The sequence below is a fragment of the Sminthopsis crassicaudata genome, chromosome 4 (assembly GCF_048593235.1).
Source record: "Sminthopsis crassicaudata isolate SCR6 chromosome 4, ASM4859323v1, whole genome shotgun sequence".
Taxonomy (NCBI): Eukaryota; Metazoa; Chordata; class Mammalia; order Dasyuromorphia; family Dasyuridae; genus Sminthopsis; species Sminthopsis crassicaudata.
Window position 1 is genome coordinate 242,346,152 of NC_133620.1, and position 27,108 is coordinate 242,373,259.

At 31.7% G+C, this 27,108-nt stretch overlaps 1 protein-coding gene across 45 annotated transcripts in view; it reads right to left on the reverse strand.

Annotated features, from left to right (window-relative positions):
* Positions 1-27,108, reverse strand: part of RIMS1 (regulating synaptic membrane exocytosis 1) — a 621,810-nt gene that overhangs the window by 421,771 nt on the left and 172,931 nt on the right. For 43 of the 45 annotated variants that reach the window (XM_074310533.1, XM_074310539.1, XM_074310538.1 and 40 more), the window contains exons 2-3: positions 23,664-23,877; positions 20,539-20,550 (exon numbers count right to left, since the gene is read on the reverse strand). In XM_074310533.1, the coding sequence (XP_074166634.1) occupies positions 20,539-20,550; positions 23,664-23,877 (226 nt within the window). The remainder of the gene's footprint in view (positions 1-20,538; positions 20,551-23,663; positions 23,878-27,108) is intronic. The other 2 variants (XM_074310503.1, XM_074310504.1) reach the window with 2 other exon arrangements.

Below are 27,108 nucleotides of genomic sequence, written 5' to 3' on the forward strand. Positions count from 1 at the left end.
GAGTAGAATGGCATAAGTATATAATTTACAAATAAACATATGTGCATTGATAGTATGTATTCAAAAATGTTTTACTAATAGAGATATATTATCAAAAAACCTTTGGAAACTTGGAAGATTGATGTCTTCATTTAAATTTATAATCCAAGATGTAAAAGAAAAACTAATCAAGAAAATATTAACATCCATTATGCAACAATGAACTACCTGTATTTCTACTATGTTTAGGTCTACTTTCCCCTTGAGTTTAATTTACCTGGTTTAAGTGTAAGTCAAATTACAAAAGAGTGTGGATATGTCTGATTCTGTGAATTTCCTATTTTAAATAATCAGAGGTGATATATATTCCCTAAGAATAAACATGGAATTGTTAGATATTAGTACCATTTCTGATGCAGCTTTCCATGACTTTCTTAACCACAAATGATCTCTCCTTTCTCTGAATTCCTGAAACATTTCATTTGTGTTTTTCATTCCACATTATTGCTTAGGATCTTAACTAGCCTCTAAACTTCTTAAGAGCTCCCTATTTTGCTTATCTTTGTGTATAAGCTCAGTATAGTGTTGTATGTAGTAGGTAGCCCCCCCAAAAAAAAAATTTGAATGAATTAATTAATGAATTAGTGAATGAATGAATTCTGTTTCAAAAGGCAGATTTCTTCCTCAGTATTTATGGACATCATCTGCTAAATAGCTCTTTATTGAACTATATAAGAAGAATATTAGTTTTATTAAAAAACAAAAACAACAACAACAAAAAAAAAAAACAACTTAGTCTTTTACAAAGAAGATGTTCCTGAAGTAAACATAGATCCCTGTATGGCTCTCATATTGTAACTTGGGCATCAAAACTTTTGTTATCACAATGTACCTTAGAAATAATCATTTTATATGTGTGGATTTCACAATAAATACAAATTCTATAACAAGTATAATCACAAGTAACAACAAAATACCTCAAGAAAGTCAATACAATGAACAGCAAAAGATTCTTGGTATCTAAGTACCTAGCTTTAATTAATTATATAGGTAGAGTAAATATATTACTTTTTTTAAAGGATCTATGAACATTCTAAATAAATATACTATCTTCATACTTCAACAAAAGAAGTTAAAGTAACTGGGAAGTATATTGGGTAAAGCTGGAGCTGTATTTCTATTTCTTATGAATTGGAACTTAGAATTTTAAAAGATATCTTCTTTTATTCTACAAAAACCACAAAACAAAATCTCAAGTGTCTAGTTAGTGCATATTAGCTTTGGGTTTTGGCATTTCAAGAACAGACCCAAAAACCTCATACTAAGTTACTCTAATTATTACCGGATCCATTGAATAATATGCAAACCAGACAAATATGCTGATTCACATCACTGATTCTTGATGGCTTTCTCTTCAGAAGGATAGTCCCTCTTACATTCATAAGTATTTGTCTAACCTTGGAAAGTGAAACTGAAAATAAAATATTTCCCAAGGATGGTCTCCAGCCAGACAATATTCCAAATGTTAACCTGACAGCTATGTGCTTTTTCAGGTTTATGTAGACAAAAAGAAGGATGAGGTAATAGCTAATGTATTGGACCTAGAATCAGGAAGCCCTGAGTTCAAATCTAAGTCAGACACTTCCTACCTGTTCGATACAGGGTAAATAATTTAAAACTATCTCAGTTTCTTCAACTCTAACATGGGGCTAATTATAGCACCTACCTCCCAGTGTTATTGTGAATATCAAATGAAATAATGATTATAAAGCAACTGACACATAGTAGGTGCTTATTAAATATTAATTTCCTTTCTTAACAAATATCTATTACAAATCCTAGGAAAACCTGTTATTACTTAGGGTCTGGATCATATTGATGAACTCTGTATTAGATAATGTAGCTCAATACAGAAAGAGAAATATTTAATGAATTTAATTTTCCTTGGCTAATTAATAATATCTATAATTTCTTAAACAGAACATTAAAAATCCTTTTCTTATATATTCTTAAATAATATTTTAGCATTCTTCTGTTTCTCACACCAAACCCAAGAACCAAATTCTGGCCTGGAAATTAGTTAACAGAAACTATAAAAAACCCTAGCTAGTTCTCTGAGAATGTCATCAACCCATCATTCTTCACATTTTGGAGATGCTTAGAGGAATTCTTCGAACAAGAACCTCAAAAGTCTGTTTTGTAAAAATAGTTATTAGGACCTTCAATATTCATTTTGCCATGAAGGGTGCTCAGAGCTATATCAATGGCTTAGCACAGGTGAAGACATTTTTTTTTTTTTTCTTACCAGAGAACGATATTTTTCTTGGTATAGTATAGAGATTATCTGTGTGTATGTGGCAAGATTTTGCAAATGTTTTTAAAGATTTTTTAAGTGTGGGAATTTAAGAAGTTGAATTCTGTTGTCAATAATAATGAAACAGAAATAGAGATAACTCCCAAAGAGGAATTTTGACAAAACTCAAAAAGAGAAGTAACCATCAGAAGCATTACATGGATCTCTTATCATAACAATCCATAAATTCGTAGATTTGAAAGAGATCTTATAGTTTGGGTCCTTAATCTTTCTTTTATTTTCTTTGTTTCATTCTTTTTTGTATGAGGGATTCATTTTTCAGTCTTCTAGAATGGAACTTTCTTGAAATAATGTTACTAAGTGTATAAAACAAAATATATGTGCTGAGTGAAACGAGCAGAACCAGAAGATCATTATACACTTCAACAATGATACTGTACGAGGATGTATGCTGATGGAAGTGGATTTCTTCAACATAGAGAAGAACTAATCCAATTCCAATTGATTAATGATGGACAGAACCAGCTACATCCAGAAAAGGAACACTGGGAAATGAATGTAAACTGTTATTTTAACCTTCTGAATCCAATTCTTCCTGTGCAACAAAAAATTCGGTTCTACACACATATATTGTATCTAAATTATACTGTAATATATTTAACATTAATAAGACTGCTTGCCATCTGGGGGAGGGGGTTGGGGGAGGAAGGGAAAAAATCTGAATAGAAGTAAGTGCAAGGGATAATGTTGTAAAAAATTACCCATGCATATGTACTGTCAAAAAATGTTATAATTATAAAATAAAATAAAAAATTAAAAAAAATATATGATTATGAAAATATAAAAATAAATTGTATCTATTCCAAGGACTCTTGAAAGAGAATTTCTAATTCAATCCAACAAAAACTGAAGATCTTGAATATCAATAACAACATCCTTAAAAATAATCATCTGACTACCACTATTTGTGGGGAAATCATCACATTTATCAGTATTATTTCATAATAATTAATCCTGTGTATGGCTGAAGTTTTATCAAATATGCTTTCAATGATACTATAAAGAATAAACTAACATTCTTTCAGGGAAGATAATGGGGATGTGAATGTGTTTGTGTATGTGAGTGTGTGTGTGTGTGTGTGTGTGTGAAAAACACATAGAGAGAAAATAATATATGAAAAAATATATGATAAAAATAAAATATTATACTATTTAAATATATTTTTGAAATAAGATGAAACAACTAAATTAAAAGAGTAAACATAAGTAAAGAGGAAATAGAATTATCCCTATTTTCTAATGGTAAAATGGTTTACTTAGAATATCTTGGGAATATAAGTATAAAATATAACAAAATATTGAGAGCAATTTAGCAAAGCCCATAAAAATAAATGTAAAGATCAAATGACTAAGTGCTTCTTAAAGAAACAAAGGAGTAATTTTCATAGCTTAAAAATATTCAGTACTTATGGCTGGGCAATATCAATATGACAAAATGTTAATACTCTTAAAGTTAATTTATAGTTTGAATGCTATGGTAATTAAATGATCTCAAAAGTAATTTTATATATAATTTGGAAAAACAATAACATAATTCATTATAGAAAATTTTAAAAACCCATAAAATATAAGGGAAATAGTGAAAAAAAATTAGAAATGAATGGGAATTCTTACTTCCAGACCTCCAACAATAATATAAAGCATCAGGCATCAAAATTATTTTGTGTTGGTTGAAAAATTGAACAGACTTGAAAAGAGAGAAGCAGAAATAAATTAGTTCAATAACCTAATATTTAATACACCACCAAATATATATTACTCAGGAAAAATTTCCCTGTTTCATAATAATTTTTTTAAAACATTATCAAGCAACCTAGAAAAATATTAGGATTTGACCAATACCTTATGCCAAATTGGGATAATTCAAAATTAATAACTGAACAAAATGTTAAAGACATTCTTTAAAAAAGGAAAGTTATATAACTTTCATAATGATGAGGAAGATAATTTTTTGACCAAAAATTATCATAATTTTGACCAAAAATAAATACACATACAGAATATAGAAAGATGTAATTTGTATTATGTGAAATCAAAAAGCTTTTGCACAGCAAAAGTAATGTACCTAGGGTGAAAAGGGAAGTGTTTGAAAGGTTGGGGGGGGGGTATTTATGAAATTTCCCAAAAAAAGGGTTTGTAATCCATATATATATATATATATATATATATACATTTGTATGTATATGTTTTTACATTATATATATATATATATATATAAAATTAACATATATATTAATCTTTTATATGGTTTGAACATGAATTTTTCCAAATACATATACAAAACAATATTGTCCTGGATAATACCAGTGAAGCCAATATTTATTATTCCCTATCCTTCATATCAGCTCTCTCATTTCTGTATTAATTCTTTCCAACCATCCCTATACCTCAGTTCCTTCCAAAACAACTATTTCAGGTCCTCAGATTTTACTTGATTTATTATTATTATCTTAATGGTCATTATTATATATATGTAGTGTTTTAAAATTTTCAAAATGCTTTGAATATATTATTACATTTAATCTTCACAACCTATGAGGTAGTCAATAGTAGTCAATGAACATTTAATGGCCTATTATATGCCAAACACTGTATTAAGTCTTGGAGAGGCAAAAAGAGGTAAAAGAAACTCCTTGACCTCTTGGAAGTCAGAATGCAAATGAGAGGTAACAAGCAAATAAATAGGCAATGTGCATATAAATGTATGTGTGTATGCATAGACACAAACATATATGATACATATGTCATATATGTGTTTATACATGCATAGAAACATACATGCACGTGTAAGGAAAATCGATTAACCAAAGAAAAGCATTAAAATTAAGAGATATTGGGAAAGGCTTCCTGGAGAAGATAAAATTTTAGTTGGAACCTAAAGTAAGCCAGAGAAGGCAGTAGGCTAAGGCACAGAGAAAGAGCATTCTAGACTTGGAGATAAAAGAAATATATATTGAGTTGAAAGATGAAATGTCTTGATCATGGAAGAGAAGAGAGGCCAGTATCATTGGATTACGACAGAGAGTGAAATGTAAGAAGTAAAGATGGGAGTGGGCTAGGTAATGAAGGATTTTCAATGTCAAAGGAATTTAAATTTTATCCTCAAGGTAACAAGAACACTCGGAGTTTTTTTAAGTGGGGAAGGAGTGACATGATTGCACTGATACTTAAGTAAAATCACTTTAGTGGCTTAAAGGAGGATGAATTGGATTGGGTAGAGACTTGAGATAGGCAGACTCACAAGTGGGCTATTGTAGTCATCTAACTTTGAGGTAGGGCAAACATGCAAAGAAGCAGTGACAGAGTAAGAGGAGAGGAGGGGCCACAGTCCAGAGATGTTCCAAGATAAAGCTGATAGGTCTTGGACAGAGATTGGATATGGGAGAGGGTGAGAGATAATGAGGAATCAAGGATGACTTCTAAATTTTGAGCCTAAGGAACTGGAATTGTAAATGATTGCAGAAGTGAATGACAGTAGGGAAAATGGAGAGACCTACTGTAAATGGTCTTTTCAAGGAGTTTAGCCACAAAGGGATAAAACAGATCAAACAGAAGGTTGCTGCTCTTTGCATCATAGGTTTTTTAGATCTTCCTTGGGAAATCAATCTGGCAACAGCAGTTGAACATTGTTTCTGATAACAGAGATGAAAGTCAGTCTGGCTTGGCCACTTGTCACTTTCCTTTAGGTGACATGTTCAGAAAAAGATGAAAAGCAAAAAATCAAAAGTCAAGCTTCTACTATTTTTAATCATTTTACAGATAGAAATCCATATCATTCACCTCTTCAATAAACTCAAATGATTTATATACTATGAGGATCAACAAAAACTGCTCTGCCTGCCTTCTACAACATGCATCAACTTCCTTATCAGCTCATTACATATTACTTTCCTTCATACACTATGGTCTAGCCAAATTAGTCTTCTTGTTTTTCCATATTCCATATCATATTCTATTTCAGGACTTTTATACAGTTTGCTTTCTCTCTTCTCCAATTCTATCTAGAATGCTCTAGCTTTACCTGTTTCTCAGACTCTAGGTTTCTATTAAAACTCAGCTCAAGTAGTTCTGCATGAGTCTTTGGTGATCCTTTCAGCTAAGTGACTTTCTCAAAATCTATTATAAACCTAGGTAGATATGTGTGTATTTATATGTATCTATGTAAGTGTATAAATATATATATATATATATATATATATATATATATATATATATATATAAATAATTGCACACATAGAATATATAAAACATTTCTATATAGCTATATATGTGTGTATTTGTATATTTTATATATTTTTATTTATTATGCATATGTCATATCTATTTACTATCTATTACTTGTATATTATACACTTTTTGCATCCATATCTGTATATACAGAGAAATAGAAAAAAAGACAAAGAGAGAGAGAGGAAATAGATAGTAAATAGAGAGATATGTGTGTATTTATACTTCTACTAGTACATGTTATCTTTTCCAAAGAAATATAAATTCCATGAAAAAAAGAACTGTTTTTAATCGATGCTTTCATATTCCTAGTGCCTAACAGTGCTTGGTACATTGGTAACAATTGTATTTTTTGATTGATAGAATTGTCCTCATATGAATCCATACTCCTACTAGAAAAATAATTTGATAAGTTCATCCACACTGAGACAATTAAGAGCTAATTTCATTTGTTTGAAAGTTCCTTGTTTAATAAAGTGCTTTACACATAGTAGGAACTTAATAAGTATTTGTTGAATTTAATCTAAATTCTCCTTTCAGGTGTCCTCCAATTTGAAAGGAGAAAGAAATACTAAACTATCTTAAATGGATCATTAATTGTAAAGAGGCAGTCAGTTCAGAACTAGGGTGGAGAACCAGGAAAGTTAGCTCAGTGATAGAAATTCTGAGCATGCCTTGAAAATTTCAGTATGTAGCCAGGGGACAAATATTTCTCTACCCAGAAGAGAAATATAGCATACCAAATGTGTGACTCAGAGTGATTAGGGAGATTTAAAATATAGGTTGATTTACAGGGAGATTATCTATGTTCATGGATAATAGATGCACGATGGAATTTTAAAGAGCGATTGAGGGACATTCAGTCCATATTCCAAACCTTTAAGGATGGTATCTCTGAGACCAATTACCACATTATTCCACAATATGCTTCTTGGTTCCATAGTAAATACAGATTGCTAAACTGGATATGATTTGGCCCAGTGTGACATTTCCTTAAGCTCTTATATCTAATATCTCACACTGAAGAAATATAAAACAAATAGTAAAACTGAAAACTCTTTAAAAAAATGGCATGGATGCAAGTACAATTGTGTACAAGATAAAGAATGTAATGTGTAATTAGATCGGAGTAATAATTTATTCCTTTAAATATCTAAGTAAAAGGCACTTTATTCCAGGTCTCCAAAAAGCAGATTGTTCTAAAAATCTATAATCTGCATATAGATTTTAGAATACAGGTTCTTAATCAGGGTACATGAGTTTTTTTATTTGATAATTGCATTTCAATATGATTGGTTTCCTTTGTAATTTCATGTATTTTGTTTTTCTCATTTAAAAAACATTATTATGTCTGAGGAACCCATCAATTTCAACAGTAAGGTGTCAAAAAAAAAGTTAGGAACAACTGTGTTAGAGAAAAGCACTGAACTGGGAGTCCAGTGACAGAGAGTCTAGTTTCAACTTTGCAACTAACTTTTGAGTGACCTTTAGCATGTCACTTAATTTCTCTATATCTCATTCACATAATGACAGGATTGGATTAGAATCATGAGGTCCAATTCAAATTTAAATGTATAAACTCCCAAAGGTGCCTTCTGACTCTAATAGTTTATAAATCTGAAAGAGACAGTGTCTTAGTGTCCCAGGCCAAAAGACTAAGTTTCTGAGGAGGTATCCATTCTCTTGTATTTGTGGAGATCTTCTGGTCCCAAAGAAACAATTCAATGGGAAACTGGAAGAGTGATTCTAAAGCTCAGAGGAGAATGGGAAAATTATTGTTTGTCCCTCCTTTGGGTTTTTCGCGAAATTTATGGAAGTCACACTATCATCATTATTTTTTTCTTCTTTTCTCTCTCTCTTTTTATGTCAGATCTTTAATTCAGATTCTTTTCAATTCAGACTTCCATAAGAAAGTGATAATATTTGGGAATCCAAGAACAGGCAACAGTGACACAAATGCAAAGTATGCTACCTCAGGAATTTTCTATCCACATCAAAGATCTAGTAAGAAGCAAGAATGACAGGGGAGAATTAATCTTATTTTTTATTTTTTTTATGCCATATCATTGAAGATATGTGATAGAAAAAAAAAAAAAAAAGTTTTCAAAGGACCTGGGAATGGGTTTTTTAAAATCAGAATAATTTCACAACATAATAAATGGAAAATTTCCTATTTTAATATCTCATCAATATTTCATTTCCTAGACCAGATCAGATCCCTAGAGCAAATGTCTAGTGATAGCATGTTAGTATTGGGAAAAGCTGTTATTTCTGTTCACTAAAGTCAGCTAGAAGGTATCTAGTTAGAAGTAGTAACAGACCCAAAGAAAAAATTTGTGAAGAGTGCTACCTGGTGGTTAGCTCATATATTGCACCCTAAGCCAATCCAAACACCTTGAATGGAATTTCACCTAAGACAACACAAATGAACAGATACTCCAGATAAAATTAATAATTCAGTATTTACTCTCCCAACATACTCATCCAAAGTACTTGGGTTGTAATATGTGGAAATAGAGAATTTTAGCCGAATGAATGAAAGAGTATTTATTAATTACAAATAGACAAACAAAAACTATCTTCACTCTAATTAATTCTCATTCTAATTGAGGTAAACAAACATACTAGAAAATTTAGCTACAGGACAGATAGAATAGCCTGGAAGTCCAAAGGGTTATATATTGTGGCAGATGGCAAGACCCAGAGATACTTTGTTTAGTTAGTTACTTAAGTCCTTAAGATGACAATGTTAGGATTCTAAAGGGCCTGGAGAGATAACTGATGACAAGAAAGGTCTAAGGAATATCATGAGTAGAAACTCTTTCCTTTTTTTGTCTTTGTATTTGCCAATGCCTAGTACAGTGCTTAATATAAAACAGGTGTTTAATAAATGCATTTTTGTTTGATGAATTTATAGCAAATCTTGTATTTTATCAATTCTCATTTTCCTAAAAGAATTTTGAAATAAAATAAATGGAATTTACCAATAAACATAAATCACTCCTTGTAAAGGGCTGAAACTTGTGAGTTGATGCACTGGAGTCAGACAACTGAGCACATATGCTTGGAAAATGGCTCTTCCCACTATTCTGTACAGGGGCTTGACTTGTTGGTGTATACAGAGAAATATAGGAGGGATTAGGGGGTGGAGTAAGACAAGCCAGAGTCACTTTTGGTGGTAGAGGAAGAGAAGGAAGGTCGTGGAGATCCTAAGTCCATCCAATTCACTTCTACCCCTAAACACAAAGAATAAAGACCAAGGACTTTTGCTTATTCTGACTCTGGCTGATTATCCAGAGTGCTAACTCAGTTTTCACAACTCCTGGCAATCTAATCAGCTCCAATGGATTTAATAACCATCTCTATGCTAATGATATTTAAATCTGACTTTCCTACCCCAATCTCTTTCCTGACCTCTAATCTTATACCTTCAGCTGCCTTTCAGACATCTTGAACTGGATGACCAGAAGACTTAAACACAATATTTCTAAAACAGAGATCATTTATCTTTCACCCCAAACACTCACCAGCCCTTTCTACCTTCCTTATTATTGCAGAGGACATCACTATTCTCTTAGTCTCTAACCATCCTGGATTCCTTACTATCTCTCAATTCCTATATCCAAGTTTTTTTGTCACTATCATCATTTCCTCTAATAACTGCTACCACTCCATAGTAGGCCTTCATCCTCTCACAGCTTAATTATTGTAATAGCCAGCTTGTAGGTCAACCTACCTTAAGCTTCTTCCCATCCCAACTCATTCTCCATTTAGCCACTAAAGTGATGTCATCCCACTACTCAACAAATTCTAATGTTCAAAGGAGAAAACACAAAGCATTCTATTTAACATTAAAAGTCCTTCATAACCTTTCGCATATTCTACCTTTTCAGTTTTTTATATACCTTTCTGACCCAATGACACTGAGCTCCTGATTGTTTCATAAATAATACTATCTACCTCTAGGCTCCAGGTATTCTCTCTGGCTGTCTCTTATGCCTAGAAAGCCCTCTCTTTTCTACTCATTACTTGCTTCATTTAAATCCTAACTAAAATTCCACATTCTATACAAAGCCTTCTCCAACCCCTCTTAATCCTAATTACTTTGGTCTGTTAATCTTCCCCTATTTATCCTGTATATAACTTGTTTGTATATATTTGTTTCCTTGAAGGCAGAGACCACCTTTTGCCTCTTTTTATAAATCCAGCACTTAGCAAAGTGTCTGGCACATAGGAGTCAATAAATTTTTCTTAATTGATTTTTTAAAACTGCTTTGTTCCTGATCAAAGCACTGCCTGACACAGTTAAAAATTGTCTGTGATAAGATTAAAACACATATGCTGACTTTTGGTCTAGTTTTCTGTCTACTATAATAAAGGTACAGGAAGGAGGTAGATGGGGGAGATGCTAATTTAAAAGTCTAAATCAAGTCATTGAGATTATAGAAATTTAACATTGTTTGAAAGCAACTGATAGTACACAAGGAATCAATGAAGATTGCTAGCTCCTCTTCTTGATATATAAAAGAGGTTAGGCACTCTGATCTAGTGGTATATCTTGATATTTTACCTTGAAACTTTTTGTATAGTACAGCAACATATAGAGATGGAGATTTCTTCCTCCCTTCTATCCTGCTTCCAATACATGCCTGTGGAAGAGTGCTTTATGAAACTAGAGAGAGGAACTGAATAACATTTCTACTTAGCTCCAGTTTCCTTTGTAGAAGAAAGAGGGATTTGCATTCTCTGGGCCATAATCTATTCTTTAATAATGGAGGAAACTGCTTTGTTTTATTTTGTTTTGTTTTTGAGTAGCATCAAACTTGGGAACTGATCATGAGTATATTGAAGTTCAAGAGTTGCTGAATTTAAGAATTTGAGCACTATACCTTCTAGAACAAGAAAATTTCAAAAAAGGAATAGGAAAGAGAATAGAAGAAAAGGTAGAAAAGGAAGAAGATGAGGAGAAGGAAAAAAAAAAGATGATGATGATAATGATGATGCTTCACTTGGTGTCTGCATTGCATCCTACTTAAAGAACAAAGATTGTTAGGATTCTTACAAGGTACTTAAGTATTTATGTACTTGGTTCACACCTTTAAAAGGTGTTCATACCTTTAAAGGAGTTTATACCTTTAAAGGAGTTCACTCATTGGTTAACACATTAGACTTCACACCTTTAGAGAGCATATAAAAGGACAAGCCCACTGGAAAGAGATAGAGAGCCAGGATTCAGTGGAGATATTCACAAGTCCAGGAGATTCACAAGTCTAAAGGAAAGCCTGCTCATGGACTTCCAGGAGATTCAGAACTAGGATTGACTTCCGGGAGGTTCACAAGGCAGAAACCCACAAACCCACAATCCCATCCTCTTGGAGGCAGAGTCTGATTCATTCCCACTGCAACCTTCATGCTGGCTGGAGACACTCAGATAAGAGCTCTTGGGAACCAAAGAGAGAGATAGGCCTATAAGAAAGCTAACAGGGCCCAAGAAAAATTCAGGATTTTGAAGGACACAATAAAGGATCAGGACTTTAACTCCTAACTGCACTTTGGGATTATTGAACTGAACTGAAACTAAAGCTGCTTCCAGAAGCTCCCCAAGAAACCTGCTCCCAGACAACAATTACAATTTAGAGAAAAGAACATTATAAAAGACAATATTGGATTAATGAGTAGGAGTTTGCTCATTCTTCAGTAATGATACACAGGTAATGCTTTAAGTTATGTGTATCTTCCAGAGCAGTTTAAGCCACAGGATGGAAGTCTGTGGAACAAAAGACTCACCAGAATAACTGAAGGTTTCCAAGACAGCAACTCTAAGTTTATCTCCCTTCTGAGGGAGATGAAAGATTATTGAGTACTTTAGGTTTCTGTATTTATTCATACATTATAGTGGGTCTTTACTATCTGGTACAGTTTCTGTAGGGTGAAATAAAGCATGTGGAATGCTACATATTATATTGCATATCAAGCTTTTGTACATGATTTGAATGCCCAGTCACCTACATTTTGAGACAAACTAGACACAGTTTATATCTAAGGTTTATTTGAGAGGCTTTTTTCCCTTTATTTTTAGTTCAAACCAAAGGAATTTAATTAAAAGTTACAACAAAACATTTCCTCCATAAACTTAGAGCATTTTGTCCCACAAATATATATAGTATCAATGGGAAGCATAGACATATAAAGACACATATGAAGAAGTATACATTCAGGAAATATGTATGTAAACATTGTTTTCTTTTGTTTTTGCTACTCTAGAGCCCTACAGTTATTATTCAAAAAAAATTTTATCAAAAGTTCTTGTAACATTTGCATAGTTAAGAGAGAAAATAAATCATTTGGGAGATTTTCCTGGATTAATTCACATTAAAGCAATGAGCTATAGCCATAAATGTACAATGCCTGGCATATAGTAGGCCCTTGATAACTCCTTAACTGACTTTTGTTAAATTGAGTATAGTAAATTTGCAGGATTGGAAATCAACGAGCAGGGACTGAATACTGTGGTTGAGGAGGTAGGTCCCTTGGATTTCACAGTCCCATGGGTAGTCTGATTATGGAACTCAGAACTCTTTTACAATAACCCACCCCACAGGAGATGCCAGCAGTCTATTAGAGCACAAGCTGTCACTGTGCTGTCTATGTTTCTGTGTCAGGAGAGACATGAACTGTAGACTTAATAATATTTCTCTTCACTGAGGGTATATGAAAGCCTCCAGGAGTAAGCTTGAATTTAAATATTCTCAAAATCTTTCCTTTAGGTTCAGACCTTCTACTTGCCTATTCCTTTCTTTCCTTTGCTGGCATTCCTTGGTTTCAATTTGCCTCACTTTTTACTTCTTTTGTAGAATCAGGAGATTTGAATTCAATCATTCTCTCCTCTATTTATTAGCTGTGTAAACATGGTTAATAATTTAAAAAAAATTCATGTTGATAGAACAATTCAAAATTTGCAAGGCACTCTTCCCCAGCACAAACCTGAGGTCAGAGTGAAAGTGTTATTATTCTCATTTTATATACAAAGAATTAAAAGTTCTTGGAGGTTAAATGGCTTGTCTATGAGTACATGTCTATGAGTATTCTCTATGAGCTAGCAAGTACCAGTGATGAAACTTAAAAGCAGGTCTGTTTACTCTTGGTCTAGCACCACATCTAGTATCTCAGAGGAAAATCACTTAACCTCAATAAGTTTGACTTTTTATCATATAAGAAATGAGAATAATAATCTTTGCCTTATCTCTCTTATAAGATATGTGATGAGGAACCATTCAATCTACCTAATAACAAGTATTTTTAAAAGCACTTTCTTAATTGCCATACTGTGCTAAATTTTAAGGATGCGAAGAAAGGGAAATAAATTCCTTGACCTCAGGGAGCTTGTATTCTAATAGAGGGGAAAACAAAACAAAACAAAACAAAACATGATTAGATGTATGGGAAATATACATACAATAGATTAAAAATAGTAATCTTGGAAAGGAAGATGCTAGCTATGAATGAAGTAACACATATAAGATAGGATTTCTGTCCTATTCATTTTGTATCTGAAGACCTGTTTCACTGTCTTCCTCTAGGATTCAGAATTTAGCTTCCTGTCTGACCACCATTAAATACTATGGCAGCTTATTCCCAGCCTGACAAGTCCAAAGTTTATTTTAACTTCATTCTTCCCAGTTCTAATATTACCACCATTTCCCCCCATAAAATATTAGTTAGAATCCATTAGAAAAATGGAGTTCTGGCTACAATAATCAAACTTTGCCACTTGATTAAAGTATGTATATATATATATATATATATATATATATATATATATATATATATATACACACACACACACATATATATATATTTTAAGGCCAGGAATCCTATCTTGGACAATTGCTATCTGGATAACCTTGGGAAATTCATTTAAAATTGCTAGACCTCAGCTTCAATAATAAAATGAAGGGGTTAGATAAGATGACTTCTAGTGACCCTTCACACCCTAGAAATATGATCTTGCAGATGGTGCTAGATACATTAAGACACATCTGCAGAAGTCTATATAAATTACTTAAACTTTCATTGCTCCTACAAGTCTACAAATTATAGAATATTTATAAATCTACATTGGGAGAGGAAATTTGCTCATTAGGTGTCCTTAAATCACAATACTGGATCATAAAAACCAAAGCCATCAAGAATATGAAAATTCTAATATCTGCTCAAGATAAATAGAGGTGTCAAATGTAATTGATACAAATTTTCCACTTAGCATGGAGGATAGGGATCTCCCAAATAAATTAAGAATTTAGATTTTATGGTCTTTTAACTGATCAAATTTAGAGGCCATTTTCAATTACAAAATACAAACCTCATTGGGCTAAAGGGTAAGCTTTGAAGAAATACCTTGTGATATACAATCAACTAGGAAAAAAAAAAGTTTAGTGGAAATTCTTATCTTGAAAGATATCATTTCCTAGTCTATATACTTATCTATGTGTTCTGCTATATTAGATTTATCCAATCCCCTTTGAGAAAATATTTTAAGGAGACTTCCTACATGGCAAATCTATCAAAGTATCTGAAAATATAGGTGGTAAGAAAAGGGCTAAAATAATGTACTATTATCTTTTCCAAAATGAAGAAAATAAATTAGGATCATACTCTTTGCCAGAGCATAGCCTAAATATGGCTCTCTCTCTGAGCAGCTTCTACATAATGAGAAATAAATATTTAATGCAATTATGCAAATCATTTAAAAGCTATCTGTCCATTGCCTTGTATGCCTAAGTAGCTCCTGTAAGAAGAGAATACTGAAACCATAACTGGGGAGTTTAAAAGTAAATTTGGAGAGAGATAAGGCAGAATTTTATGTTTATGGTATTATTCATTTGTCCACCCATTCCCAAACAATTAATACCACTTTTGATTAAGGAAATTACAAATTCCTTTCTCTTCCTCTAACCCTTTTATAATTGTTGTTTTTGACCAAGAATATGTTTTGCTATATATACAAGCTTGATTTATAAGGATTAAATCACCAGGGAAGGTTTTGACCAGTTTAAAGAATCATGATTTTGTAAATATAGCTCCTAATTAATAAACACACTGACATAATGAAATACAATTATTATTTGTCCTGCAAAAAAGAAATAATATCACACAACTCTTAAAAATAGGCACACTCAGCTTTACCAAGTCAAAAGAATAATAAAAAAAAAAATTAGTTGGTCATTAGTTTCTTTAAGGTAAAATTATCTTAGAATATGGAAAACTCTACTTTTGTTGTAGAAATAAAACCAAACTGGAAATGCAATAAAGCACATTTTCAGTGGCTTTATTTATAAGCTGCATTCTCCTCTATATAATACTAATCATCATTTATAGTCAGTTCCAAAGGAAAATAAATTTGGAATGTTGAACTCAGCTGGTCCACTAAATGGCAAAATTTAGTAAGTGATCTCCCCAAGTTGTAGTCTGTCATCCATATGGGGGATAACTAATCTATGATAGTTTGATAGTCTATCAGACAAGACCTTTGTTGCCTCCCGCCCCCCACTTTAGACAGAATGGAAATTTTTCCAAATTATGCAACTGATAAACTAGGAAGACGTTTTAGCTTGTCCTCACTAAAGACAAATTAAAGTTAAATTATCTCAGGATGAAAGCAATTTTATTTATCACATGGGTAAATCATTTTTAATGCCATCCATTTCCTTGACAAGAACACTATCTCTAATGCTATTTCTAGTCTTATTTTTAGGTAAACCTAAATTTTTTTACACAGTCAATTACCTTCTTTAAAAAAAAAAAATCAGGTATTATAAGTTATCATGTAAAAGAATTGTGAATGTACTAAATTTAAAAAGTATTAATGCATTAGCTATATTTAGAATACTAGGAGTCAGACTGAAAGGATCTTAGAGTCCATTTAATTCCCTCCTCCCTCAATTTACTAGTAAGGAAACAGGACCAAAGTTACAGTTAATAAATAACATATAGACCCAAGTTCTGTCAGGAACCTTCCTTCTTGTAGAATCTCTGATACAAGTATGGGATAAGTGGCAAGTATTTTATTAGGAGTTGCTGAGCTATGGATCCAGAACAGGGGCATTCCTTGCCATAGCAAACCGGTGGGAGAAAAGGTTGTGGAAAAAATGAGAAGCCAGAGTTTTTTTGCAGGGTCATAGTATCCAATCTTTTGAGTGGATATTGCCTGATTGACTTTCTGTAAGGCAGTCTCACCTTCCTTTGTTATGGAGCGTGGTGAGGAAGGGTCCGAGTCTCCTTTTAGAATGTCAAAGAGGGGTTTAAGATCCCCTGTAGTTAATTTCAGATAGGGACGTAGCCAATTAATATCCCCTAGAAGTTTTTGGAAATCATTTAATGTCTTAAGATGGGCGGTACGTATCTGGGCTTTCTGGGTTATTACTTGAGAAAAATGTAGCTCAAACCCAAGGAAAAGTTGGGGGAGGGTAGTTTGGACTTTTTCTGGTGAAACTTGCAGGCCTCTCTTTTGGAGGGCTGAAACTAGACTATCAGATACCTTTACTAATTCTAATTCTGAAGGGCCTGCGATTAAGATGTCATCCATGTAATGGATTATATAGAGATGTGGGTATTTTAATCTAAAGGGGTCTACCGTTTGAGCAACATATTTTTGGCAAAGGATTTGGTGTTCTTTCCTTATGTTGTCTATGTCCTCCTAATATACATACTGATATACATGCATTTTTGCATTTTTGTGATATACATTATATTACTTACAATTTATTATGGGAAGAGATGAAAAGGGAATATATAGTACAAGGCACTGTACTAAGCACTACAAATATTATCTTATTTGATCTTATGTTAGTATTACCATTTTACAGCTGAGAAAACTGAGATAAACAGAGGGATTTTTAAAAAATTTTGTTTCTAATTGTTTTGTGATTTTCTGAGTCACATATTTAGTAAATGTAGGACTAGATTTGAACTCCAATCCCAGTGCTCTATCCATTGGACCACTGAATTATTTCATACTTTTATAGCACTATGGAAGAGTAGAAATGGTTAATGAAAGAAATACTGGTTCTTTGTTTTCCTAGCTTGTCCTGCCTGAACACAGCTTACTTTCAGGAAACTATATTATTTAAATTTTAAAAAGAAAAGAAAAAGAAGTATGACTCAGAGAAATAAAGAAGAGTATAGATATGTTGTCCATTACTTTATCCATATGCTGTATTTGTCAGTGCATATTTTATTTGAGCCAGGACAACCAAATTCTATTTTCCTTGAAGTAAAAAAATAAGAATATTAGATTGAAGTATCCCATTAAATTATTAAGAATAATTCATAAGTGATTACTACACACTTTAAAATGAAGTATTGAATGAACAAATCCTAATAAATATAAAGTTATTTAAAAATTTCTAGCATTTTCAAAGTTTATTGTCCTTTTGTTCTTAAACTTTAGACCACCCTAAGCCTGTTTGCATATTTTGGGGCCACAATAACAGATTTATATTCCGGAAACTGTCTAAAAGAAATGTCTTATTTTGATGCAATGATTCACCTTAGTTGAATGCCTGTTAAATGAGCTATAAGTTTCAATCACATGTACTATATCATTTTAAAAGCAGTACTTTTTATACAGGAGACCTCCAATGAAAGACAAAAATGTTTATTGAATACATTTCTTTATGCAGATTGAGTTCTGGACATGAAATCTGGAATATGTTACTTTGAATCTAGCCTCAGAAACTTACTAGCTATGTGATCCTTGGACAAACCACTTAACTATTTATCTGCCTTTGTTTCTTCATTTGTGAAATGAGGATTAAAACAGTACCTATCTCCCAGATGGTTGTGAGGAAAAAATGAGTCAATGTTTATAATGTTATAGAGTGCAGTGCAAATATTACAATACTATATAAAGACTATTATTCTTGGTAATCATTGGCATTGCATAACTAATGCTTGGCATTAAACTCAAGAAGATCTAGAGTTAAATAATTTCTATAATACATATTAGTCATGTGATCATGAAAATTTCCTAAATTATAGATGAATTGCGGGTCTATATTTGTAAAGGGACTTTTCACATTGGGAATTTCCCACATTAATATATCTGGATGGCATGTATACATCTATGTTTATATATATATATATATATATATATATATATATATATATATATATATATATATATATATATGTATATATATATGTATAAAATATATACACATATATAAGATAAATAGTTATTATTTCCAATTGCTTGCTATATTCTTTATCTTTATGAACAGTGTCACTATAAAAAGACTACATATATATGCATATTACATATTATACTACATATGTATGTGTATATATATATATATATTATATATATATCACATATATACTATACATACCTGTATATAGATTAAGTGATTAAATTATGTGGGCATAGGTCCTTGAATGTGAGTAGTATGTAATAAACTGCACATTCTACTACAAAGCAGACTACTCTTTTTCACCATTTCTATAAGTGTAATATCAAAGATTCCCCAAACATAGAACTAGATGCTAGAAAAGAGGCTTGAAGTACATTATTCTTATCTCTAATTCTTTAGTTTTCTTATCTACAAAATGGATTAGATAATTTTTAAGGATCATTTTAGTTCTAGAGTTCTTAGACTCTCCAAATCTCAACCTTAAATTTTTTACCTAATAAATTATAACGATCAAACATTTTAAAATCAAATTTATAAACCACAAATTTGTAATAGATTCAGTGTCATTTCTGCTTTACTCACATCCAAATAGCTTACTCAGAATTTATTTTTCAAAAATTCCTATTAAGCTAAGTTATAATAAACTAATTTTTCATTGATGCCCTGTTCACATATCAAATAATTCTGGAGCCCCTGAAAATTCTAATTGTGCTCTGCTGAATGGAAAAGATGGTACAAAAACAGTAAGAGATAATGAAAATGATAACAATAAAGCTACTCCCTTATAGGGATTCACTACTTGTTTCACAAGATTATTACGAGAAAAAGAAAAAGAAAAAGCACTTTGTAAAACTTAAAATACTAAATAAACATGAACTATTATGAGTAAATCCTCTCCTAAAGATTTCTTACATCATAGCCTGAAAGGATAGACTTTGGTTTTCTTGTAAACATTAACTTATTGAAAGGTAAGGTTTCTTTATGATTATATTAGTGTACCTCTATTAAGTTATAAATAAAACTGTTTCAACATTTTTGTTTTTGTTTTTTGTTTTTTTTTAATTCCAGTTGATACCAAATGACCTTCTCTGGACAGTGAAGGCTGATGGTATCCATTCAATTTGCTCTTTCTGTGTATTACTTCTCTCTAAGGTTGGTCTCTTCTTAAGAGTCTAGCTGAAAAGAGAGAAAACAGGGGCAAGGAGAGGTTAAGGATAGAGAACCTGGTGAAAGATAATAGAAATCTGGTTCTAGAGATCAACTTAGTTGTTTCCATTTTATGGATAAAAACACTGTTGATCTTTGAATTCTCTTTTTTCTCAGAAACCCTATGGGGACAGACTTACTGCATTTCTCCTACAGTGAGAAAACAAAGCCTATGCATCTTGCTTGATCAATGGGAAGAAGGAACTGAGTAATGCCAAAGTTAGAGCTCATTAGTGTTCATTATTCCTGAAGGCAGATAAAAATGTCCTTATGAAACTGTTCTAAGAGGCTAAAATGAGCTCATAATCATTTAAATTAAACTGTCTTTCACTGGTCTCCTGGACTTAAAATTACAAAGACTGCCCATATACATAGCAGACCCCTTAATGCCCCTGAATGTTAATCTTAATTGTTTGAGGAGCACAATAAGGAAGAAGGAACTCTTTTTAGCACTGAAATGCTTTATGAAATATAGTGGCTAACAGCAATATGTTGAACATTTATTGAATAAAGTTTAACATTATAATAATAAATGATAAAAAAAAAAGCATGGATTCTAACCACTTTGTCCTCCTTTAGGCAAGCATCCAAGGAAGCAGGGTAAAGAGAAAAAAAAGAAGAGAAAAAGAAAAAAGAAGCATATATTAATACATAGTTTTTTTAAAGGCAATTATATCAAGTGTCTCTATGAAGTTAAAACATAAAATTTTTGAAAGCAAAAGCATAATTCCTAAATAAAAAGAGTTCATTATAGAAAAAAAGAAAAGATATACATTTCAATTAGGAAAAATCTAAATGAGAAACATTAGCAAAACAAAATAATAAAGATCAAAAATGAGAAATATTAGTTATCTCAATACTATGATTATAACAGAAAATTTTTAAGGACTAGTAATCATTAATTGAGGAAACATTTTTACAAGATTATAATCTTGTAAAAATGTTTCCTCAATTAATGATTTCCCCATAATCCATTTACTTTCAAAAATTTGACAATTTAAATAAACTCTAAAATGAAATAACATAGGACAGGCTTGAACATAAGAATAAATACGTAATTTTTTTTTTCTCCTCTGAGGCTGGGGTTAAGTGACTTGCCCAGGGTCACACAGCTAGGAAGTGTTAAGTGTCTGAGACCAGATTTAAACTCCAGTCCTCCTGAATTCAAGGCTGGTGCTCTATTCACTTGTTTTCCTGTTTTTAACCATCTTCTCTTCCTGACCCCCTCCACCCCCCCCAAAAAAAAAACAGTTTTTCTTGTTAGGCAAATCTCTTGAGCCTCAAAACCTCTCAGAAGAGCAATTTTTCTTTTGCTATACTTCCTTTATGGTTCTCCTTTTTTGGGGGAGGGGGGAACCTGAGGTGTCCTTAATAACTTTCATATTTAATAGTTAATCCCATTGTTGTGGGTTTGTTTTTGTCCCACATTAGACAACCATTGTAATACTTTTATGATTTTATCTATAAGAATTTTACCCTAAAATAACTAATTTGGTGTTGCTCAAGATGATCTAGTTACTACTGGGAAGGATTTTAATCTCTTGTTCTTATCTCTCAGATAAAATATGACATTTACCATGACACTGAAGCACAACAATGGAAGGTTCATTTTTGTCTTATCTGGGCTGTTTAAAAAATCAATTATTATACCAAACCTTTTTGCTATTTTTAGTGCAACACTCATAACTAACAAGATAATATAAGAGATTCTCTAAAAAGAGCATTGCCTTTTAAAAAGCAAAAAAATCCCATAGGAATGCTACTATCTTGAGAGTTTAGATAGTTTAGATCTTATATTAATATACATATTACATATATCATATTTAGATCTTATATTATATTTCTATGTCAGAGTAGTCTTTTTCCCCCTTGTGACTAATTCTGTGGGTACCACCTGCAGAGAATAAAATACAGTACTCTATTAAAACTGTATTCAAAGTCTGAAAACAATTTTTTGGAATTCTTACCCAAGATATTTTCATTAGCGTTATTTCTAATATAAGTATTTCAGAGAATGTTCACAAATGCATGAGTATTAAAATGAAACATCCATTAGAACAGATAAAGAACTTGGATTCCATAAGAAGAGAAGAAAAAGCACAAAATTGTAGCCCAATCACAATAGCAACAAGGAGAAAGGTTTTATTCATTATCAACATACATTCTTATATCTATAGATATCTAACTAGTTCAAGTTCATACAAACTTAGGACATTATTCCTTTCTCTTTAATGGGATGATAAAAGTTAAGTTGCAATTCATAAAGGCACATCCTCTTCTCATCCATATTATCTTATATAAAATTAATATATATATATATATATATATAAAATAAAATATATGAGAGAGAGATAGTCATTTATAAATTACATTTTAAAATTAAAAGAACTTAAATAATAATGGTTATATCATTGTTTCAGATAATGAAAATTAGAAAAATGTCCAATTTTTTAGACATTAAAATCATTGAAACTGAAATTTAATACTTTACTACCAAACTGGTCATGAAAATTTACAATTCATTAAGCTAAAGACTGTCAATCTTTTCTGGAGAAAAATTAGTTCTGTCAAAAAGCAGAGCCAAAACTAAGGTGAGGTAATTGGAACTTTTCACCAGGATATTAAAATTTAGAGGGCACTGGCAACACCTACATTGTACCACCATTAAAAAAAAAAAAAAAAAGTTGACCTTAGGTTCTCATTAAAAAAAAAAAAAAAATTAGGAAAAATTAGAAACTATTTATATGATATTTTGTCTAATCTCAGAGATGTCTCATTCCAGATGAGCTCTCTTCTGTGACAGTGAAGCCTCACTGTATCTTAAGGTCTTTTTCTCCCTGTTTTCTATGCCCACCTAATTGAATTATCTTTAAAAGTTAACTTGAAGGTAGTTTTAATGTTGTTTGCCCCTCAGATCTATTTTATTAAGCTGCCTTGGTGTGATGTTTTAAAAAGTGCTACTTAAGTCTTGGTCCATAAGATAGGTCCTAAAACATAGTATTGATGAGGGAAACTGAGGCTGGAGACCCTAAAAAGTCACTTTCCAAGTTATCCTGACCCAGAAGCCTGACCCCACCTCTGTTAAGTACCACTAATTTACCTTTCTATAGAGTTCAGCTGACACTACCCATTTTCTATAGAGCTGAACTAAAGCTAAGTACCCCTACTTAACTTTCAATAGAACTGAATTAATGTTAAGTACCACCACTTAAGCTCTATATAATTTGAACTATCTTTCTATGGCCTTACTGAAGCCTATTCAAACCCAAAAGCTCTGTATTGTCTCAAATCATATAGAGGGTGGGAAGAATGGGCAGGTAGGCAGAACGGACAGAACTCTAATTCCATCACAGAGTTCTGCTCCACTGAGATCTCTCGATGACTTATAACAAACTTCTACTTTTACTTTTAATGTAGTAAATTCTTTTACTTCACCGTTGCCTTTTCTCTCAAATCAAAAGCCTGGATATCCCCAATGTATGAGAATCTGAGATATTGATAATCTCACATACCTTTATTTTTCATATGATTACTGGCATTTTAAAATAGATATATTGAAGGAAAACATACAACAGGGAAAGAGAAATACTTATATCTCCTTTTTAACAAATAAATATTTCCAGGCTTAGAAATCTTAATGGTTTTTTTTCATCAAGTTTATTTATTTCTATCCTTTCCACACTTACATTGTTTGATCGCAGAGAAACTCGGCCTCCACATCTTGCACAGAACTTGGTCCGGCAGTAAGAACATAAATGGCCACATCCATCAGCAAACTTAGTTTTCAGACAAATGCCACAAGTTGGGGCATCATCTTTGTGCTCTCCTTGGTAACGCCGGGCTTCTTCCCCGATTTTCCTCACTTGTTCTTTATAACTTTCAAATTGCTGATGCAATCTCCTGGGCAAAATCAAATACATAAACAAAGTAGAAGAAAACTAAGTATATCATAAAACAAGAAAAAGCAATTCTTCCCAAAGTAAGACAATGAACATGTGATGATAACAAAAGATATGTTATAGAGTTCATTTTCTTGTGCATCTTACTCTTATGGATAAAGCAATTATCATAATAAAAGACTCATTCCACCCTGATAATTATCCTATAATTTATGTTACCTGTTGCTCCATACTCTGAACTCCCCTGGGAAACTAAATCCTTTCAGTTCTGAAAATCCTATTCTTGCATTTATACTATCCTGATAAGTGAAAATGTCACATGAACTACTACACTTAGTTCATCATGCTTCACATTCCAGTTCATATATGTATCATATCATATTCCTATCTATCCTGCCATCATTCCTTATTGTTAGTCCTAGTCTCTAACCCCTTTCTCTTGCCAGTTCATTTTTTCACTAAACTGTGTTTTCGTGCTTCCTCCCTAAAAAGAATATAAATTTTCTAGCTTCTGTGTTTTATTTCTAGCACTTAACTATATATATATATATATATATATATATATATATATATATATATATATGTATATATTTAATTCATTCATAAGACTTTAAAGCAGGGAGAGTATTTGAGATTATCTAATATAGTTGTTCTCAAATATTTTGGTTTTCTTCTCATCAAAATTGAGGAATACTTTACACTCTTAAAATAATTGAAAATAATTGAAAAGTATTTACTTATATATGGTCTATTTATATTTATCATATTAGATATTAAAATGGATATTTTCTCAAAATAATTATTTATTAATTCATCTAAAATAATAATAATAAAAATATCATATGTTGACATAGATGGCATTTTATAGAAAAATATTTTCTCGAAAGGCCAAAAGAATGGTATTATCTTAAATATTTTTGCAAATCTTTTTAATATTTAAATATAAGAGCTTTATTCTCATATCTGCTTCTGTATGCAGTCTCTTGCAATATATTTATTTTTTGAAATATATTTGGTTTCACATAGAGAGGTAGTTGAAAAAGAAAGAAGTATTTTTAAGAGGTAAATAGCATCTTAGTAGCAGCAACAGCAGTGGTAGTGATAGTAGTAGCAGTAGCGGTAACAGTGTCATATCTTGTGGTTGTCTTGTGTAGTACTAGTGATTCTAGTAGCAGCAAAGGCTAGTATTTATTAACCACCTATTATGTTTCAGGCCCTGTGCTGAGTCCTTTATAATAATTATTTCATTTGATCTTTACAACAATCCTAGGAAGACAGTACTATTATTATTCCATAATAATACAGTTGAGGAATTACAGTTGAGGAAACTCAGATAAAGATGTTAAGTGACTTGCTCAGGGTCACACAGTTAATAAATGTCTGAATCTAGACTTGTACTTGGATCTACCTCAGATAATTGAATTCAAATATTTCAAGCTTCTCAGTTCTCTGTCCACTATGCCACTTATCTGCCAATATTATTTTGAAAATATTTAATTAGTTTTATTATGAAAATAGTTTTGACCTCACATACTCCCTGAAATAGACTCCATAAATAGACCAGAACTAGAGAACCACTGACTTAGTCCAACCTCTTCATTTTACAGATGAGAAAATTAAAGTAAGGAGGTAGTGAAATGAATTATATGCCATTATCTGATCTCTTTCTTCATTTTCTTGCTTCCATATATTGACAAGTAACCTACATACTTGAAACAAAATCTAACATCAAACTCTATTGTAATACTTCCATTTCACCAAGGTAAAGCCCAGATGCTCCACCAAGCCTTTCCTAGTTTTTGCAGTTAGAAATTATGCCTCCCTTCTTCAGTGTTTTACAGCACAAACTTTTCCAATGTACTTATATGATTCTTATTTGTAATATCAAATATCATTCAATCAATGAATTGGAGGAAATTTAAGAAATCATCTAATTCAGATCTTCATTTTGCAATTACTTTCCAAGGACACATAAAGTATCAGAACTAGTACTAAATTCAGATGTAGTAATTCTAGAAATCTTTTGATTTTGCTTTATTACTCCTACTAGATAGTAAGATCATCAAAGTCAGGATTTTTTTTTTTTTCAATCTTACTAGTCTAAGCTTTAGCATAATGTATTTCACATAATGGACACAATAGATACTAATGGGATTGAATGAAATTAATTGACTTGTCCAAAGTGACTCAGCAAAGTAGGAGAACTAAGATGAGAATGCATATTGCTTCACTTTCTATCTAGGGTATCTTCTCACTAAACTAAGTACTTCATTTACAATATTTCATCAGGACAATGCTCAGAGAGGGATTCAACAAATGCTATTTGTAAGCAAATTTTATTTATTAATTATATATTTCATTGTGTATAAGTTGTCTAGACTCTATGAGCTATGATTTCCTTATGATGCAATATTTTACTATTTACTTTGAAAGGTTATTGTAATGTCCTTTGTATATAATAACATATGAACAATTCTCATTATTTAATGGCTAATTATTACAAATGATATAAGCAATGCAAAATTAATTTTCTGCATAAAAATGAAATACCAGTGACCCAAGACACTTTCCCACATCTATCATGTTTCAATTTTCCCCCAAATGAATGGAATTGGAAATAGAATTTCCTTGTTATTATTATATTCTCCTCCCACTGGACCCTGATGAAGGATTCCATAGTTATCTAAAGACAAACTGAAGGAATTCCCTTCTATGGTGACAGCCTGGAAATACCCCAAAAAGTGAAACCCATGGGAAATGCCTGGCTGCTTGTCATTAATTTGTTTACTACAATGCATCTGAATAAGCTTTCTGGGATTAATGTATTCCCTAGAATTTAGAAGGCAACTATCAAGTTTTCCACCTCCAAATATGTCAAATATGTATTGTCAAAGTAGGAAGTTTGATGCTTTTCTATTCAGAAAAAACTGTGGAGATATCTTATTTCCCTCAAACAAAATTAAGTAACTTCAATGTAAAAATTGAATAGTTTAAAGAAATGAAGATTCATTTTATTTTCTTTTGATAGAAATCAACTCATGAACAAGAAATGAAAGGAAAAAACAAACAAACAAACAAACAAAAAGATTTTCCCTCTCCTGTACTGTAAATCAGATTTTCCACTTCTCCACATTCATGAAGGACAAGAATTAGATAACAAATATTCATTCATACATGAAACACATTTCACACACTAGGAATAATATTAGTAGAAATACGAGTAGGAGTAGGA